At 55.7% G+C, this 18763-nt stretch overlaps 3 protein-coding genes across 7 annotated transcripts in view; all 3 read right to left on the reverse strand.

The window, feature by feature from the left end:
- The window catches only part of MEGF8 (multiple EGF like domains 8), a 41072-nt gene extending 37679 nt beyond the window's left edge, over positions 1 to 3393 (reverse strand). For 2 of the 3 annotated variants that reach the window (XM_061139412.1, XM_061139410.1), the window contains exon 1: positions 2498 to 3393. In XM_061139412.1, coding sequence (XP_060995395.1) covers positions 2498 to 2684 — 187 coding nt within the window. In that variant the 5' untranslated portion in view covers positions 2685 to 3393. The remainder of the gene's footprint in view (positions 1 to 2497) is intronic. The other variant, XM_061139411.1, reaches the window with a different exon arrangement.
- Positions 3394 to 3841: 448 nt separating this feature from the next.
- On the reverse strand, positions 3842 to 13535 carry TMEM145 (transmembrane protein 145). Of its 3 annotated transcripts, none has more exons than XM_061135762.1 (15): positions 13362 to 13535; positions 12507 to 12581; positions 12323 to 12400; positions 12153 to 12239; positions 11971 to 12072; positions 11786 to 11870; positions 11608 to 11679; positions 11422 to 11490; positions 10871 to 10951; positions 10705 to 10783; positions 10462 to 10555; positions 9565 to 9737; positions 7873 to 7993; positions 5124 to 5330; positions 3842 to 4177 (listed from the first exon to the last, which is right to left on the reverse strand). In XM_061135762.1, the coding sequence occupies exons 1-15, from the start codon at positions 13479 to 13481 to the stop codon at positions 4097 to 4099; spliced, it is 1524 nt and encodes a 507-aa protein (XP_060991745.1). In that variant the 5' UTR covers positions 13482 to 13535; the 3' UTR covers positions 3842 to 4096. The 3 variants fall into 3 exon arrangements, with proteins under 3 accessions (XP_060991745.1, XP_060991739.1, XP_060991731.1); XM_061135748.1 differs by lacking the exon at positions 3842 to 4177 and adding an exon at positions 4259 to 4649; XM_061135756.1 differs by lacking the exon at positions 9565 to 9737 and having other exon boundaries at positions 3842 to 4649.
- A 1775-nt stretch (positions 13536 to 15310) lies between these two features.
- On the reverse strand, positions 15311 to 17275 carry PRR19 (proline rich 19). The gene is made up of 3 exons (XM_061135777.1): positions 17122 to 17275; positions 15932 to 16556; positions 15311 to 15845 (listed from the first exon to the last, which is right to left on the reverse strand). Exons 2-3 carry the CDS (start codon positions 16548 to 16550, stop codon positions 15373 to 15375), a joined length of 1092 nt encoding a protein of 363 aa, XP_060991760.1. The 5' UTR covers positions 16551 to 16556; positions 17122 to 17275; the 3' UTR covers positions 15311 to 15372.
- Between the last annotated feature and the right edge of the window lie 1488 nt (positions 17276 to 18763).

Genomic DNA, 18763 nt, shown 5'->3' on the forward strand with positions numbered 1-18763 from the left:
TTTATTTTGCTGGCGGCACATGGGATCTTAGTTTCCCAACTAGGAATCAAACCCATGTCCCCTGCAGTGGAGACTTAACCTCTGGACCACAAGCCCCTGTTTTGTCTTCATAGGGCTATTCCCTTTTCTCACCCGGTACACTCCTAACCCTGAATATTCATTGGAAGGATTGATGCTGAAGTTGAAGCTCCAATACTTTGGCCACCAAGTCCGAAGAGCTGACTCACTGAAAAAGACCCTGATGATGCTGGGAAAGCTTCAGGGCAGGAGGATATGAGGGTGACAGAGGATGAGATGGTTGGATGGCATCACCGACTAGATGGACATGAGTTTGAGCACACTTCAGGAGATAGTGAAAGACAGGGAAGCCTGGTGTGCTGCAGTCCATGGGTCGCAGAGAGTCAGACCAGACTTAGCGACGGAACAACACTCTAGTGCATGTTTCAGAACCCTGCTCAGTGGCTGCCCCGCTGTGACTCCCAGCAGAGTCGCTTCACTCCTCTAGGCCCGTCTACCCAACCAGGCACCTCTTTCCGTCTCAGCCCTGGGCACACTGGAGGCTGAATGTCTGTGTCTGGCCTTACCATCCCCAAGCAGGCTGGAGCTCTTCAAGGCCAGAGAACAATTTACATCCCCAATGCATACACACACTTCCCATTCTCTTCTCAACCCCTAGATGAGGACGGCCCCCACATTAGGGACAGACACACTCAACCCCAAGAAACATGCTTCACTCATACCCCACACAACAGCCAGATATCTTCTAAACCATAAACTGGATCATGACTTTCCTTGTTTAAAACCTTCCATGGATGCCCTGTGTCCCCAGATAAAGACCAAGCTCCAAAGCCTGCAAAAGGAGGTCTGGCACAACCCAGGCCCTGTCACACCTCTGGTCTTCGCCCAGGATCTCCTCTGGGGGACTCCCACCTCTCCGCAAAGGCCAGCTCCTCATTTGCTGCCAAGGGAGGCCTTCCTAGACTTCTCTAGCTCCTCCACCTCCTTATGATCCTCAGGGCACAGCTCAAAATCACCACATCCTACACCTTTTGGTTCCTCCCAACCCTCCAGCCTCTGGCTCACTGTCTTCTTGGATTCTGTGTCCTAACACACAGATATCTTAAAGAATCTGCCTGCAATGCAGGAGACCTGGGTTCAATCCCTAGGTCGGGAAGGTTCCCCTGGAGAAGGGAATACCCACTGCAGTAGTCTTGCCTGGAGAATTCCACGGACAGATGAGCCTGGCGGGCTACAGTCCATGGGGTCCCAGAGAGTGGGACTCACACACACAAAAGCATCATACACTCTTATTTCCAGGCTTTTGCATGGGCTATTCTCCTTACCTGGAATGTCCTTTTGCTCTCTCCTACATACGCCTCTGGTCTCAAGCATAGCCCAGGCTAAGTCAGATGCCATCTCTGAGGTTCTCACTCCCTAGGAGTGGGTTTGTTTCCCCCACTAGACTGGGAACCCAGAACGGTAAAGATGGGGCCTTTGCACAGGCTATTTCCTCTTCCTGAATGCTTTTCTCCTCCTCCTGGCTGATTCCCACAGGTCTTTAGTCCTCAGCTCAGACATCTCCTCCTCCAGGAAGTCTTCTCTGCTCCTACTCACCCCACAGAATCAGGTACCTCCTCTGGGCACCCCCAGATCCGTGGGGTTCCTCCATCACAGCCCCGACCACACCAGGATGGACTACTAACGTGTTTGTCTCCCCCACTAGATTCCAAGCCCCAAGTCATCACAGAGTGCTGAGGCTTGTGGGTCTCTCTGCTGAATCCCAGTGGCAAAGACAATACCTGGTACATGAATGACTGAAAAACTGCTTTCATTGAAGTACTTTAAAAAGAACAACACTAATAATCCTAAGACCATTTATTGGGTATTTACTATGTACCAGGCACAGTATACCTGTTCTCATTTAATTGCAATAGCCCTATGAGGTGAGTACTATTACTATCACCACAAGCAGGGAGGGAAAGCCAAACCTTAGAGAAAGGAAGCCACCTGCCCAAAATCACAAAGCTAGGAAGAGGCGGAACCCAAGTTTGAAGCCAGGTGGCTGGGCTCAAAGCCTGAGTTTCCAACAACTTCTTTTTAAATGAAGCTTTAAAAAAATTTTTAAATTTATTTTTACTTTTTTAATCACATCAAGCGGCATGCAGGATCCTAGTCACCACCAGAGATGGAACTCTCATGTCCCCTGCAGTTGAAGCACTGAGTCTTAATTGCTGGACCACCAGAGTAGTCCCTAAGTATCTAAGGATTACTCAAAACAGTCCGCACTGATGCTGTGGCTTGTAATTGTCCATCTGGTCTGGGTGCAATTCCCAGACCAGACTTCAAGGCCTTCCAAGGCAGGGCCCAAGTTGGCTGCATTTCAGAGCAAAGGGCCTGGACCAGAATGGGTTCTGGGAACGTGGTCAGTGGATGAACGAGGGCACAAATGAATGAATTAGCGCACCAGCGGGTGTGTGACCCACGCGGCCCCACTCACCCTCGATGAGCCATTCGCAATTGCCATTGACGCTGTAGTTGCCCGCACCATCTGTCACGAAGCCTGGAGCCTCCCGCAGCACTTGCCGCTGGCCCTTGCAGTCCCCTGCCTGGGCTCCAGGGGACAGTGGCCCCAGCACGGCCAATGATATAGCCAGCGCCGCAGCCAGAGCCCGACCCAGGGCCATCGCCGCCTCCTCCCGTACTGACGGGTCGTAAAGCCCCGGAGAGGGCCTTCCACCCCGTTTGAAGCCCTGCAGACCTCTATGGATGGGACATGGCCTTGTAGACCAGCGGGGTCCAGGAGCCGCTGGGACAGCCGCTGTCGCCGGGCTCTGGAGATGGAGGAGTGGGCCTTACAGACCCATGGAAAACCCTATAATGAGGGTCGTTATGGACGGGGCAGACCCTTAGGGGCCATGGGAGTCCCTTGTAGACATGGGCCCCCATAGGCTAGCTGACCCCATAAACGATGTCCAGCAGTTACAGTCGAGGGCCGCTGCAGGCCGAAACGGACCTTATAGACCACTGGGGTCCCCGGTGGGCGAAGGGGTGTACAGTTCTGCGGGGGCCTACATCAAGGATGCGGACGTCCCGGACCGGAGGGTCCTCCGGGAGAGAACCCTCCAGTCAGGGGCGGGGCGCGAGCGGGTGCCCGGGGCAGAGTCAGTCTTCAGGGGCTCAGGCCTGGACCCCACAGACGAACTCGCTTGCTCACCCACCCGCGACTCCCGTCCGAGCCGGATGAGCCAGATCAGAGAGACGAGGGGACGCTAGGGCCAGAGCGGCCAAGGGAAGACCCACTGGGAGGGCGAGAGGGCGGGGGCCTAGCGGCTGCTGTGGAAAGGAAAATAGAGAGGAGCCGAGAAGTTGCAGAGACGCAGGTCAGAGCGGCCCTGGGAGGACTGCAGAGCACCCAACCCCACCCCTCCACAAAGGGAGACTTCCGGAAACGTCCCCGCCCATTTGTTCCTAGACGCAGGCGCAGCTGTGACCGCCTCGGCCTGTGAAGTGAGAATTACACATGCGCAGTGCTAAAATCTTAACCCAAACTCCCCGTGCAGGTGGCTGAGCAAAGCAACGGCCACTGGAGGGCGCTTCTACCTATAACTGGGGCAGAGAAGGTAAAAATAAAGCTGTACAGTAAGAGGACTCTGCTAGATGATGATTCATACCTTCAGGGCTCTCCGATTATGGGTCAACAAAAGGTCAAGTTATGCAGGTCCCTCACAAGATACCATTTCACAGTTGGGCACACCGAGGTCCCGAGCCTGGAATGGCTTGTGTTCAGCCCGGTCTCTGAGCACTATCAAGATGTAAAAGAGCCCATCTTAAAGATAAAAACTCAACGAATCCTCTTTATTTTGGCAAGAAGGGGAAAAAGTCTTTCTGCCAAGGACCTGAGGGAGGGCCTCCGGGATGGAGATAGGGGGGCAGAGTACGGGTCCGAGGTCACAGAGATCCAGGGGAAGGTTTCAGAGTCGAGAGTAGCTTCACAGTATCTGTCCTGGGAGCAGTGAGTGGCTCGGGGTCGCGGATTCCTGGAGAACCTCAGGCAGGGTCCCGGCGATCGTCACTGGTGTTCCGGGGTCCGGCGGGGTCAGAGGTCTCGGAGGGGGCCAGGGGGCCGGAGGTCACGGAACAGCGGGAGCCCAGAATCCGGTGCCGCTCGGGGCAGGGGCTGAGGGAGGGGACGGGGAGAGCGGCTCCCGCGGGACCGTTTGGCACGAGTCAAAGGGGGACTGGGCGGGAGCAGGACACTACGCACCCCTACCTGGGCGCGCGGGGTGGGGAGGTTTGGCAAGGCCGGGGATGACAGAGCCCTGGGGCCGGGTGAGAGAGGGGATCTGGAGCCCGGCCGGGGCCCGGCGCGCGGCCCATGGGGCAGGGGCGGGCAGGGGTGCTCAGACCGGGGGTGCGGTGCCCCCGGCCGTGTGCATGCTGAAGTACTCGGTGAAGCCGGTGTGCGGCGCCGCTGTCTGGGGCACGAGCGGCTGGTAGGGCGGCGTCGGGCCATCCCAGCTTGGGTCGGCCGCCTTGGGGAACCGAGAGGAAGGGGGCGGGGAGGCCGCGCCCGGCTCGGCCATGGTCACCACGCGGCCCCTCGGGGCCGCCGCCGCCGCCACCGCTGTCTCCTCCACCTGCTTCCCGGCCTGGGAGGGGGGTCAGGATCAGAGGCCGTCCTGGACCCAAGGAGGGGCAAATGCGGCCCCGAAGGCCCGTCCCCCTCCCCGCGATGATCCCCCCTCCCGAGGTGTGGGCGCAGGGGTCAGTTAGGGGCGCCTGGGCAGTGGGGCCAGGTACTCAAGCGGGGGCGTCGGGGTGCGCCGGGCGAACTCCGGCGGTGGCCGGGGAGGTGGGGGAGAACCGCGGAAGGCCAGCGGCGGCGGGGGCACCGCGCGGGGTGTCTGAGGGGGCGTACGCAACAGCGCCAGAACCCAGTCTGGCAAGGTGGGCGCGGGCGCCGGGGGACGGTCGCGGCGTGGCGTGGGGGCGCGGGGGTTGCGAAAGGCAGGGGGTGGGCTCAGGCGCCTGGGCGTGGAGGGCGGTGGAGGGGCAGGGAGCGGGGTCAGGTACTCCAGGGGCGGCGCCAGCAGCTCCTCGGGCGCCGGGGGCGCGGGGCTTACGCAGGAGGCGGGCGGGGGTATGGAGAAGAGCTCCGTGAAGTTGGGCACCGAGTCGCTGATGAACGTCACGTTCCCATAGACGTGCTGCGGGAAGGCCTTGTCTGCGGATTGGCTGCCTCCAGGGCCCGGGGCTCCGGCCGAGGCGATCTGCGACGTGCGCACGTGGTACGGGAAGTTCTTGTTGGCCGCCGAGGGGCGTGTCATGATCTGGGATGAAGGGCAGGCGCAGGTTGGAGAAGGGCTGTCCAGGCCCCAGGCTGCCTTCATAAACAGGAGCCCTAAGGACTCCCCCGTTCACTTGATACCCCCGCTTCTCTGAACCCTTGAACTGGATTTGGCACCTCCTCTGGGCTCTCACGATGTCCTGGGCTCTAACTTTCAGTCCGTCACCACTCTTTACTACTCTGCAGGTGCTTCCTCAGTCAAAGCCCTGCGCTCCCAGTTATCACTGAATGATTAAGCTGCAGCATCCTACGATATCTAGTAGGATGTGGGTGTGCTAAATCGCTTCAGTCGTGTCCAGCTCTTTTCGACCCCATGGACTTAGCCGGCCAGGCCCCTCTCTCCATGGGATTCTCCAGGCAAGACTACTGGAGTGTGTTGCTGTGACCTCCTCCAGGCGATCTTCCCCACTCAGAGAATTGAACCTGGGTCTCAGGTCTCCTGCACTGGCAGGCAGTTTCTTTACCACTAGTACCACCTAGGAAGCCCATCTAGTACAATCGTTACTAGCTATATGTGGCTAATTTAAAATAACCAAAATTAAACTAAAACTTTTATTTCTCAGTCACACTGGCCACATTTAAGTGTTCAGTAGCCACACAGCGTTAGTAGCTATTGTATGAGACAGCACAGGTGGTAGAATATTTTCATAAACAGAAAATTTAATTGAAGAGCAACTGACAGACTCTAGAACGTTAACTCCTTGAGGGCAGGTACTTGATGGCTCTTTTCCCTGCTGAATCCCCAACATCTTCTCGAACAGTGCCTGACACGTAGCTTATAGCTCTCAATACATAATGGTTGAATGTAGAGATGTCTCCGGAATTAGCTGGCTGGCCACAAGGGCAGGGACTGGGGTGACCCTAGCACTGCACGCGGGAGCCCAGCTCAGTCCCTCCAAGGTTGTTGCTGAGTAAGTGAACAAGGAGCTGAAACCAGAGCAGTGGAATGCCTGCCCGTGGCAGAGCTGTGCTGAGCTAATGTGAGCATTTTTAGGAAGGAAACTGGTCAAAAGTGAAATATAGCAGAAAGGGCACTGTGTCCGGTGTTCTGAGCCCGCACCCCACCTCCTGGCCCCACAGTTCACTGAGTATGGGTTCTGGGGCACACTGATTAAACTCCCAGAACCAAATAAATAAATACACTCCCAGAACCTCACTGTACAAAAGGAGTTGCAGTGCCTACATGAAAAGATGAAGAGAGGGTGGAAATGAAAACCGCTGGCGCAGACCCTAGCACATGGTGTGTGCGTGTGCACTAAATCGCTTCAGTCGTGTCTGACTCTGTGCGACTCTATGGACTGCAGCCTGCCAGTCTCTATCCGTGGGATTCTCCAGGCAAGAGTACTGGAGTGGGTTGCCATGTCCTCCCCCAGGGGATCTTCCCAACCCAGGGATCAAACCTGCATCTCTTAGGTTTCCTGCATTGGCACGCAGGCTCTTTACTGCTAGCACCACCTGGGAAGCCCTGGCACATGGTGGGTTCTCAGCATTTCGCCTCTCTCTGTCTCTCTGTGACTTCCTGCAGAGCCTCAAGAGGAACCATCCCAGGAAAGTGAGTCTGTAACTAAGTCGGGTTCCAGGGTAGACCATGGGGAACCTGGCCCCCTCCCTCAGGGGCTGAGTATATTCCCAACAAAGAATACATGGTGGACCCCTCAAGTCAGGAGTTGGGACCCTCAGCAATGCCTATTTTCCTGTCTGGTTCCCACTTATGCCAGATCTTCAGTCTGCTAGAGAACCCCACCACTCCCACCAATGGCCACAGAGCCTGACAGGTCACCTCCCCTCTCTGGGCTTTAGCTTCCCCTCTCTGTATAGTGGTTTCAATGACTATTATCCATCCTGCCCTGGGGTTGCTCTGCCAAGTAAACAAGACAGCAGAAATAAAGGCATATGGGTGTTCCCAGCATGAAACAGAGGCTGGTTTGAGAAAGGTGCCCACTGAATGGTTGATGGATGGATGGAAGAATGAATGAACAGAAGGACTGGACTGTCTCCCAGAAAGCCAGATAGGATGTAAACCAGCGCAAAGAAGAGATTTGGTGCTGGTAACCCCTGCTGCCATTCATATCTAGGCCCCCTGGAGCCCCAGCTTGACCCAACCCAGTGGCTTCTTCCTGTGATGGAGTGCCAGAGATGGGAGGATGTGAGGGGGCTGCGGGGGAGTAGAGACCAAGGGGCTTAGGGAAGGCAGTGGGGATACAGAAGGGGAAAGTGAGAGTCTGGGGACCCAGGGTCAGGATGGAAATGGGGATGGGGCAAATAGAGTAGGGCTGGGGGAAGAGCCCAGGACACAAAAGTAGGAGAGAGGAATAGAAGAGGGTGGACTCTGGGGGATACAGTGGAACAGCCTGCAAGGACCCAGCAGGCTCTCAGTAAGCTTGTGTTGAATGCCTAAAGGATGAATTGAAGGAAATGGATCAAGCACTCAGAACAGAAGCTCAGGCAGCTCAAGGATGGACGGCCTCATGCATCCTCCACCCGCTGGTTTCCCACCCCCTCCCACCCCGGAGGCCCAGCCTCACCAGGAACACGCCGTGGGCATACAGATGGATCCCCAACTGGATTCCATTGACAATCTTCTCCCGGGCCCACTTGGGGATCCCAAAGTTGGCGATCAGGGCCATGACCGGAACTGCAAAGAACCTGAAGGGGAGGCAGTGGATCTGTAGAGACACCATCCCTGCCTTCCACCCCACCCCATGGCCCTAAAATCCCCTGCAATGCACACACACACACAGGCCCCAAGTGGGTCCCAAACTGGAGGGAAGCCAGTGTGACCTTCAGAAGCCAGAGGTTAAAAGGAGACAGGAATCCCACTGGCCTGGGAAATGTGGTGAGGGGGGTGGGCAAGCAGTAGGTTGAATTTAACTCAGTTCTACCCCCACCACAAATTCTGGCACCTGAGAGGAAATCAACAGATGTTTGATGACTGAATTAACATATGATAATAACAATTAAGGACTTATTGCATGCCAGACCTGTTACTAAGCATTTCATGAATACACACTCATATAACTCTCACAGTGACTCTATGAGGCAAGTACAATGTCTGTCCCTATTAAACAGGTGCGGAAACTGAGTTCGACAGAATTTAATTGATGTGTGTAATGTCACACAGTTTACAAGCTTTAGAAAGTGAAGTAAAACTGTTAGTCACTCAGTCATGTCTGACTCTTTGCATGGACTGTAGCCTGCCAGGCAAGAATACTGGAGTGGAAAAAAAAAAAAGAATATTGGAGTGGGTTTCCATTCCCTTCTCCGGGGGAGTCTTCCCAAACCAGGGATCAAACCCAGGTCTCCTGCTGCATTGCAGGCAGATTCTTTACCATCTGAGCCACCAGGGAAGCCCCACAAGCTTTAGAACTGGGATCTAAATCCAGGTAATCTGGCTTAGAATCCACCTACTTGGGACTTCCCTGGTAGTCCGGTGGCTAAGACTCCACACTCCCAATCCTGAGTTTGATCCCTGGTCAGGGAACTAGGTCCCACATGCAATTAAGAGTTCACATGCTGCAACAATGATCCCACATGCCTAAACTAAGACCCAGTGCAACCAAATAAGTAAATAAATATTTAAAATGCATATATGAGAAAATAAAGTCATTTAAAAGAATCCACCTACTTTACTGCTTTGTGTGTGTGCTAAGTTGTTTCAGTCGCGTCCGACTCTGCGACCTTCTGGACTGTGTAGCTCACTAGGCTCCTCTGTCCATGGGATTCTCCAGGCAAGAATACTGGAGTGGGCTGCCATTTCCTCCTCCAGGGGAATCTTCCCAACCCAGGGATCACACCCATGTCTCTTATATCTCCTGCGCTGGCAGGCGGGTTCTTTACCACTTGCGCCGCCTGGGAAGCCCTTAACTTTACTGCTATACTATATTAAATGAAAAGAATCATAACTACTTTTTGTTGGACATTTACTTTGTGCCACACTCAAAGCCCTCATCTGTTGTCCTACACACTCTCAAGACACCCATTTGCAGGAGATACTCTGGACAATCCCTCTTTCTGAGTAGGCAACCTGAGGCTTTTATATTTTTTTCATTTTGGGAAAGGAATCGTTTCCAGGTTACACAGTGAGTAAGTGGCAGACTCTGGTGACAGCTGCCTAACTTAAAGTCCATCTGCCTCCCAGAAGAGGGTCTGAGTTGAAGACAGCCATTTCTGGGGAGCCAGGGAAGGCATGGACAGGTTGAGGGCCCAGCACATCTCACCAGAGGGTGTAGGCAGCAAAGAAGGGCACGTAAAAGGGCTGCTTCTCCGGGAAGTGGCGCAAGGAGACGAGCACAGCATAGGAGAACCACACGTAGGCCGCCACCTGCAGCCCAATGAGCCCGTAGCCCGCTGGCGACTCATAGGTGTACAGGACCTGGCCCGGGTCAAAGAACTGGACCCAAGGGAGAGGGTCAGTCACAGCCCTGGCCTTTGGCCCTCCTCACAGGGACCCCAGAACCCACCCTCAAACACCCTTAAGGGCACAGAGGTACTTGATCAGGACAGAAGCAGTAGGAGAATGAGAGATGGAGATGAAAGGATAGACACAGAGAAAGTGAAAAGATAGAAATTATCTCTGCTACCATGGCTCAGCACAGAGCTGAACACCACCAAGTATAAGTTTTTCTGTTTGCACCAAGTTGATGAAGCAGGTCTTATTTTCACCCCATTTTACAGAAGGGGAAAACTGAGGCTAAGCAGGAAGCCTTTCGGCTAAAGTCAAGGTGATCTATAAAGCCTTAGAGAAGTTCCCTAGGGTAGGTAAGACCCTCCTCATTTTACAGAAGCAGCAGCAGATCTGGGGGTGGGGTGGGCATCAGTCAAGGTCAACCAGCTGGGAAATGGGAAAGCCAGAGTGGACTCCAGGTCTGTGTGACTCCTGAACTTAGTCATGACACTGAGCATAAAATGTGACAGACAGTGAGAGACAGAAGGAGGAGGAAGAGAGCCACGTAGAAAGACGGGAATGCACTTAGGGAGACAGATGGGAAGGCGGAAAACCACAGAGTGGGGGAGAGAGAGCCAGGAAGAAGACTAGCAGACAGGTGGAAGAGGCCACTAAAAGCTTTGGGGCATGGGGAGGACGGAGCAAAGCCTGAGCTTTTAGGGGGACGCACCTCGGCCTCATAGATGAGCAGCGCCACGTGGGTGAGGGTGTACAGGGTCATGTAGACAGACAACTTCACCGAGCCCGAGTGGCTGATGCGGCCCCTGGCGGCAGGCCATGAGGGGAGACAGCAGGGGTGGGGGCCGTCAGAGAGGAGGGGGTAGCCACCCCCTCCCCCAACCCAATCTCTGCCCTGCCCCCCTGCCCAGCCACCCCATCCCCGCCGTGCTCCCTCCCGCCCCAGCTTGGGCACCGTGTCACCGTGAATCCCTTCCCCAGAAGGATCAGCATCAGCAGGAAGATGAGGAAGCTGGAGGAGAAGAGCAGCTTGGCTGGTAGAAGGAGGAGAGGGCAGCTCAGATGCAGGGTTCGGGCCGGGGGAGGAGCCCCACACCCTCCCGGGCCCACTTTTTTCTCACCCAGGATCTTCAGGCTCTCGTTGCCAATGCCATCCGTGGCATACTGGCCCCAGTAGATGCAGAAAAATAGGAGGCTCAGGACTGAGGGGAGGACAGGCAGCGAGAGGAAAGGACAGACCCCGGCTTTAGAGCATCACTCTTCCCCAGCACTGTGATCCAGATGACCAGAGCCCTTTGCTCATCCCCATTAGGATTTAGACTCTCTACTCGTGCTGACCTCCTGGGATACTCTGAAGTCCAGGCCCCCAGCCCCTCCTCCCTCAGACCCAGGGGTCCAACCCCCAGCCCCTCCTCCCTCAGACCCAGGAGTCCAGGCCCCCAGCCCCTCCTCCCTCAGACCCAGGGGTCCAACCCCCAGCCCCTCCTCCCTCAGACCCAGGAATCCAGACTCCCAGACCCTCCTCTCTGAGACCCAGGAATCCAGTCCCCAGCTCCTCCTCCCTCAGACCTAAGAATCCAAGCACCCAGCCCTTCCTTTCTTAGGCCTAGGTATCTGAGCCCTAAGCTCCTCCTCTCATAGAACTTAAAAGTTAAGATACTCTAAACCTCACCCTCCACTCCTGCTGCAGCCATGAACATTTTATAAGTCGTGTGAAGCAGCTGACGACCTTTCAGCAAATCTAGGAGGAGGGTAAAGGAAGGCTGTACACAGACAGGTTGGCTGTCCTCCACCCTGTCCCCCCTCCCCCATCTTCCCTCTCCCCCCTCGCTCCGCCCCCACCATGGGCCAGACTCACATCCAAAGTAACAGGAGAGGAGGAAGATGAGGATGAAAATGAGGAGGAAAGTCACATCGGTCTCCAGGATCCCTGCCAATTTGGCGGAAGGAGGAAATCCTGCAGTCAGGAGGGGTCTTCCCTCAACAGGCTCCCAGTTCTAGGTTCCCACCGAGATACTGGGTCCCCGTGGGCTCACCAAACTCATCAGCAGAGAAATGCCGTGTCCAGAAGGACTTGCCGTTGGTGAGGACCATCTCATACTCCAGCTGCAGGCCATCTCCCTATGGGGAGTGTGGAGGCCTGAGGAAGGGGGGCGGGCGCAGCCCTGGGCAGGGAGGGGGTTGGCAGGAAGGCAAGGAGGAGAAGGCCCCAGTCACTTACGCCACACTTGCTGAGCGCAATGTACCACCATCTTTCACGCACCGAGCGGAAGCTGCGGCCACTGGAGCAGCTCAGGTAGCGAGTTCCCTCCTCTGACACCACCTGAGGAGAAACGCAAAGGCTGAAGCCTGCCTGGACCTTGACCTTCAGCACCTGCCCATTCCCCCAGGCCAGGCCCATACCTGACAGCCTGACCAGGCATACTGGGTAGTGAGGTTGATGACCTGGTTGTTCTCTGGCCTGATCACTGACTCCTTGGCCAGGCAGTCCTAGGCGAGAGCAGGGATGCGGTCACTCCTTGGCCAGCTTCAACCTTCTCCCCCCTCCCCTCCACCTTCCTCACAGACTTCACCTTGTCCCCTGCCTTGTACACGGCTGGCCACTGGGATGGGTCATCGAAATAGAGGAGGATGTTCTGACAGCACTTCGCCTGCAGACCCAGAGATGGGCGGGGTTGGGGAGCTGGGGTAGCCCTTGCCTTGGGAGGCCAAGGGGGTGTCCAGCCTCAGCATGGTGAGTGGTTGGGGAAGGCTCACCTCAGGGTATCGGAAACGGAAGTCTAGTCGGCCGTAATCCGAGAGGAAGCAAAATCTCGTCAGGAACACCCAGTCCTGGAAAAGGGGCCCACTCAGACCTTCTTCTGAGCCCCTTGAGAACTCTCCTTGATTCCATAGTCCACCCCTCAACTTTTCCTCCCTACCCTGGAGTTCCTGGTTTCCTAAGAAGCATAAAGGGGACCAGGTCACTTCCAAAATTCTTCTGTTATCCTTTCACCTTGGTTCCAGGATTCCTGCTTCGGATGTCCCCCAAGTTTCTTCCCCTACTTTCAAACACTTCTCCCATTTCCCAGGTACCAGAGAAAGCCTGGAGGGCCAGATCCCCATCCTGGACATCTTTTGTCACAGACATACATACATACATACACACAGACACACACACACTGGACATCTTTTGTCACAGACACACAAAGACACACACACACACAGTGGTCCCAGAGCCCATCAGATGCTGGGGAGTATTCCAAACGGCCCCCTCCGGGACCTGAGCAGGAATGTGAACTCAGGCTCTCTTGCAGTGAAAAGTGCTGTCCCTTCAGCACCACCTCGGCGTCCCCCACCCCCACCCCAAACTCGGACTCTCCCAACCCCGCCCCCCTCCTTGCCCAACTCTGACCTCAATGTCCCTCCTACAATTCCCGAGGCTCCTCTCTACCCCCGGGGCCCCCGCAGCCTCAACCCAGACCCAGTCCCTCATCGCCCCTGGCCCCACGCCCCCAGGCTCTCAGGAACCTTCCGGGAGGGGCGGCAGGGGGCGGGGCGGCACCTCCCCCTCCTCTCCCTCCGGTCCCTCCGGGGCCCGGCGGGTGGCAGGGGAGGGCCGGGCGCGCTCACCTCCTTGGAGCTGAGGTTGCCCCGCACGTACTTGGCCCGGGCGCGGGGGGGCAGCGGCAGCAGCAGGAGCAGCAGCGGCGGCAGCAGGCGGCGCAGAGCGGGCGCGCGCGGGGGCTCCATTCCACCGGCCCCGGCCCCGGCCCCGGCCCGGGTTCCGCTCCCGCTCCCACTCCGGCCCGGCGACGGCGGCGAGAGCGCGCGGGCCGGCTGGCGCGCGGCCCCGATTAAAGGGGCCGCTGGGCACCGCGCTCCCTGCCTTCTCCTCCGGGATGACCCGGCCAGGTCCCTTCCCAATCGCCGTGGGAGGGGCCGCCCCTTTCCCATCCGAACCACCCCTCTCCAGCCCCAGTACTCCCCTTGGGGTGTCTCCTTGATACCTCAGGCTCCCGGTGTCCTAAAATGAACTCCAATGCATTCCCCCAGTTCGAGCATCCTCCTCCAGGCTGCCATCTCAGGATGACCCACAACCCCCTGTCCCCAGCTCTGTTCTGACCTCCCCTCAGTTTGGCTCCCAAATTGCTCTTTGATTACCCATCCCCGCCCCCATGACAGCCATCACCAGCTGTGGCCACTCCAGATCCCATGCACCCTGTGAAGTTCCTACAGAAACACAGAGGCAGAGTGGGTAAACCACCTGTTATGGGTCACACAACTCCAAGGTGGTAGAGAGCCCTCAGCCACAACCGCTACACCTGCTGCCTGACCCTGTTCTGTCACTGCTTACCAGGGTGTGAAAATCAGTTGCCCTGAGGCAGAGGGGGTGGTGTTACAAGAAACCCACAGACTCTGAAATCAATTGCTTGGGTTCAAATCCGAGCATTGCCATAACCTTCCTAAAAGACCTCAGCTGAGTCACACCTGTGTGATCTCCCAGCCAGTCCCCTACACCCTGCTACTGACTTTACAGTTTCCCTGTGGGCAATAGGGAACCCTGGAAAAGCTTTACAGAGTACAGTCCAAGCCCCTCCGCTTCATTTTCCCAATCAGATTCCAACACATGTTTAGCTTCATCCCTCCGCCTCCACTGCAGAAAATTTGCTGCTCCTCAAACTATCATTTTAAAAAACTTTCCAAGTCAAGAGGCCAAGCAGGAAACATAAGCGGGTGAAATGGAGAGTGTTGACCCCACAAAAAAGGAGCCTCTGCAACTTAGCGTCAGCCAGTTTTTGACAGGAAGGAGAGTAAGTCTGATATGCCAGTTTCTCTGCTTTCCTTCTTTCCTTTTTTTTTTTTTTTTTTTTGAGAGAGAGAAGCCAGAATTTTTTTTTAAAAAAAGCAAACCGATTTGTAACAGTAGATAATTGATTCAAAAATGTTAAATATATTGTAGACCAAAAAAAAAGTCTGTCACTATATCCAGGCTTCATCTGCCATTCCTGCCCTGATCCTGCCCACACACTGTTCTTGTGCCCACCAGACCAGAAGCCTCTCATAAGCAGAGCCCAGATCTGACTCATGCTAAGTCCCAGCATGGTCTAGGGATACAGGCTGAATGGGCCTTACACGTGCTGTTCCACAGAGGAGCATTTCTAGACTGCCTGGAATGTTCTTTTTCTCCTCTACTAGCAAATTTCTACCAAACTTGAAAAATACAAGGGTCTTTTGTCAACTCCTTGTCAACAGAGCAGAGTCATCCCTCCTTCCTTGGACTCCCCAGCCCCTGGACTTCCTTCTCTTTCAGATGCCACAAGGGCTGAAACTGTGTTCACCACTGTACTGGGAGTTCCCTGGAGACACAACCTCAGTCTCACTCACTCTGGAGCCCCAGCATCACCAGAGTCAAGCACAAAGTTGGCCTTAGTGGGTGGATCTGTTAGACTGACTGGAGGCCTCTGGGCCGAGGACGGTGACAAATGACAGTACCTTCCCTTCCACTTTGGACCCAGAACTCAGAGCTAGGGAAAGCTGCTGCCCTGGGCCAGCCACTAAAATTCAAGAAGACTGTGAAGAAGACACTTTATTGAGGTGATCAGAGTTGGAGATTCCTGCCCCCAACCTAGCCTCAGCCTGCTCAGTACAGTCTCATGGGTGGAAAGGACCAGGCCTCTGGGCTGCTCTGAGCCACCACCCAGGAGAGGCTGGGCAGTGGGGCTGGGGGGCTGGGGCTCCAGTCCAAGGCAGAACTTCGGGGCAACAAGGGGGACGGTGGCTGGGGCAGGAGTTGTGGTGGGCCAACCCCCCAAGGTCGGGGAGGGGGAGGTGTGGCTACCAGCCAGATGCTTTTCAGTAGATCAAAGGCTGTTGGGGGGCCCCAGGCTGCCCCAGATGGCGAAGGCAACGAGGATAATGGGGGTGGCCAGGGACCTTTCGGTGGTGCCAGGCTCACTCGGTGCGCAGCAGGAGTGCTGGAGGTAGGAGGCACGGCAAAGGTGAGCTCCTTTGTCCCTTGCCGTCTCCTCTGCCTCCCCTCCTCTGGGGCCTGCTCAGGACTGTTGATGCAGGAAGGTGTCATTCTTTGTTTCTTAGGGGCCCCAGGCTCGGTCCCTGGCACAGAGGAAAGAAGCATGAGGGACAGCTGAACAAGAGCAGACAAAGGAAAAGGGAGCTTAGGAAGCAGGAGGTATGCTCACCTGGCAGGTGTGGCTGGCAGCCCTGGAGCACCAGGGTAAGGTCTGGCACACGGCCATGGCAGGCCTGTAAAGTGCCCACGATAGCATCCCTGGCCTCTTGAACTAGGTTCCTTCTAGGGAAGGCTTGTGGCAGAATCAGCCGGCATTGCAGCTCTCCCAGCAGCTGCTCCAAGTCAGGGAGTGGTGGGGGGCTGGGGGGGCCTGGGCCCGAGCCTCCAGGCACCTGGTTTTCCTTGCCCCTTGACTGTAGGGATGGTTTTTGGCCCCTGCCTGGGCTTGGGGAGGACTTGGTGGTGAGTGCAGGGGTGCCTGACTCCAGAGACCCACTGCTAAGCAGCCGGGCCACATCCAGAGATTTCACCTCATGGTTAAAGAGACCCCGGTGGTCCCGGCTCAGGCGGCCCTGGGTTATGACCACGAGCTTGGCAGCAGTAGGGGCCACAGAATTCCGCAATACCATATGTGGATCCCGACCGGCCATAGGAGGATGCTGATAGGCCAATGGCCGCCGACTGCCCACCAGGGCCTCGTTACGCTCCCGCCTGGTCTTCCGACGGCGGACACGACCAGGCTTCTCAGGCTGCTGGAAAGGCTTGGGGGCTGGCTCCCCGGGATCCATGGTGCCCTGGAAGATAAAGACAGGGTAGTCATATGAGAAGAGATGGTTTGGGGTGAAGTTGGAGTACTATTTAGAGACTCAAAATGAGAGCAATGGATTGGTAGAGAGCAACCGGAAAAGGTTTGGTCAGGGAAAGATGAGGGAAAAGGCAGAGGCATAGGGGCAGGATGGGGTCAAGGGAGTCACGCTGAATGGGAAGATCTGTCAGAAGATAAAGGATAAAATGGAACGAGAATGTGAGGAAATCCTTAAAAATGAGGGATGGGAAAGGGATCATGATACCAGAGGGATCTGGTGAACCAGATAGGGACTTTGGACAGAGGAGAAATCCAGGAGGAGAGGAGATACTGGAGAACGCATAAAGTGGAGAGAGATGGTAGCAAGAGAAAGGCAGGAAAGAGGACAGAAGTTGGAGAGACAGCAAATCGGAAGGACAGAAAGGGCAGCAGAGGAGCCATCAGGGCCCGGGGCCTGGTCATGGAAGGGGCGTAGACCTCAAGGCTGGGTGAGGCAGGTGAGGTAGGGATGGGGGTAGAGTTGGTGAGGGTAGGGCGGAGGAAGGGCAGCTCACCTTCTCCTATCCCCAACGAACCCCGCCCCTCCCTGCCCACCCCACGTGGCCGTGGGGGACAATGGCTTCTTTTCCGCGGTGACCCCAGCTCTCTCGATGCGCCCGCCTGACGCTCTTCCGGGCCTCACACAAGGCCTCCTGCACGCACGCAGGCACGCATGCGCGAGCCCCTCCCACGCCCTTTGGCATCCAGTTCCGGAGAGTCACAGGCCCAGAGGCACGTGCCAGCTGCCCGCGGTGCCGGTTATAGTCCCGCCCCTCCCAGCCTCACTTTCAGAAATCTCTTTCATTTGTCCTAAGCACCTTCTATCCACCTTCTATCTACCAATTGGCCTAGGTCCACTAGGCCCGCCCCCTTCCTCAATGCTGGTTGGTTTAGACATCTGTTGGCGGACTTTCTCTGTAGAGCGGCAAGGGGCGGCGAAGCCAAGGGGGAGAAGGGCTGTAGGAGCCTGTATATACAGCCAGCCCCCACGCAGTCAACAGGGTTTATCCCTAGGGAAACAATATAGTGTCGTCATTTGGAGCTAGGCTTCAGAGCCACACTACCTAGGTTCCTATGCCCAGACTGGCTGAACTCTGTGACCTTGGGAAAGTATGCAACTGTTCAGAGCTTCAGTTTCCTAATCTGTAAAATGGAGTTGATATCTTCTCCTTATACTGCTGTAAGTATGAGGTGTGCCAGCATCCAATTTGAAACAGCGCTTTTTGAATGGGTGCCTCTAAACTTTCCCACTACACTTACCCTCAGTACCCACCCTCCCCTCCCCGCAACAGCTCCCCCCCCCCCCCCCCCCCCCCCCCCCCCCCCGCTCCGCACGCTGCCCCGCGGCTTGCGGGATCTCAGTTCCCTGACCAGAGACTAAACCCCAGCCCCAGTTGTGAAAGCCTGGAGTCCTAACCACTAGTCCACCAGGGAAGTCCCCCCTCAGACTCTCAAATCGAGCTATACCAGGGTTTTCCCCATACCCTAATAAGCTATATTGTGTATTACCTGGTACTATTGCTTGTCCAACCTTCACAATCTTACAAAGCCAAAAGCCTTAGGTACTACTTCTAAGAAATCCTTCACCCTCAGAGTCCATCTCTTTCTTCTCCCACAAAGGTCCCCTATACATTTCTTAATCACAACCTTGATCCTTCCCTCAATTGTGTGTCTGGAGTCTGCCTCCTCCAACATGGCTAGAAGAAGGTCAGAATCAGACCCATTCATTTAATACTCATTCAGCAAGTACTTGTGAACAGCCACAGATAGTACTTGGTACTCTGAGTCAGGCCCTGTTCCAGGCAAGTGAATTGAGGCAAAACATAGAGATAATAAAATAAAATGCATCTTTGTATCTCAGCATCAACCTTCCTAGAATAACTATGAATAACTATGAAGGTCTCATTTGGGAATGGAGCTACAGAAACATGCTCAGGATTTTTAGGGGGTGGAACCCCGCCACCTGGTCCCCCAGAACAAGGAGATCTGGTAAGACTTGAGGTCTGAGATTAATTTGGGGCAGGAGATGGGGGGCAGCGACTTTAGGCGACCTTGGCTATAGATATAGGTTTCAGAGCCCAGACACACCCAACTGAAGTCGGTCAGCCATAGGTTTAGGGAGGGGAGCGGAGGCCACAGATCTGTAAGGTGAGCTGC

The sequence above is a fragment of the Dama dama genome, chromosome 4 (assembly GCF_033118175.1).
Source record: "Dama dama isolate Ldn47 chromosome 4, ASM3311817v1, whole genome shotgun sequence".
Classification (NCBI taxonomy): Eukaryota; Metazoa; Chordata; class Mammalia; order Artiodactyla; family Cervidae; genus Dama; species Dama dama.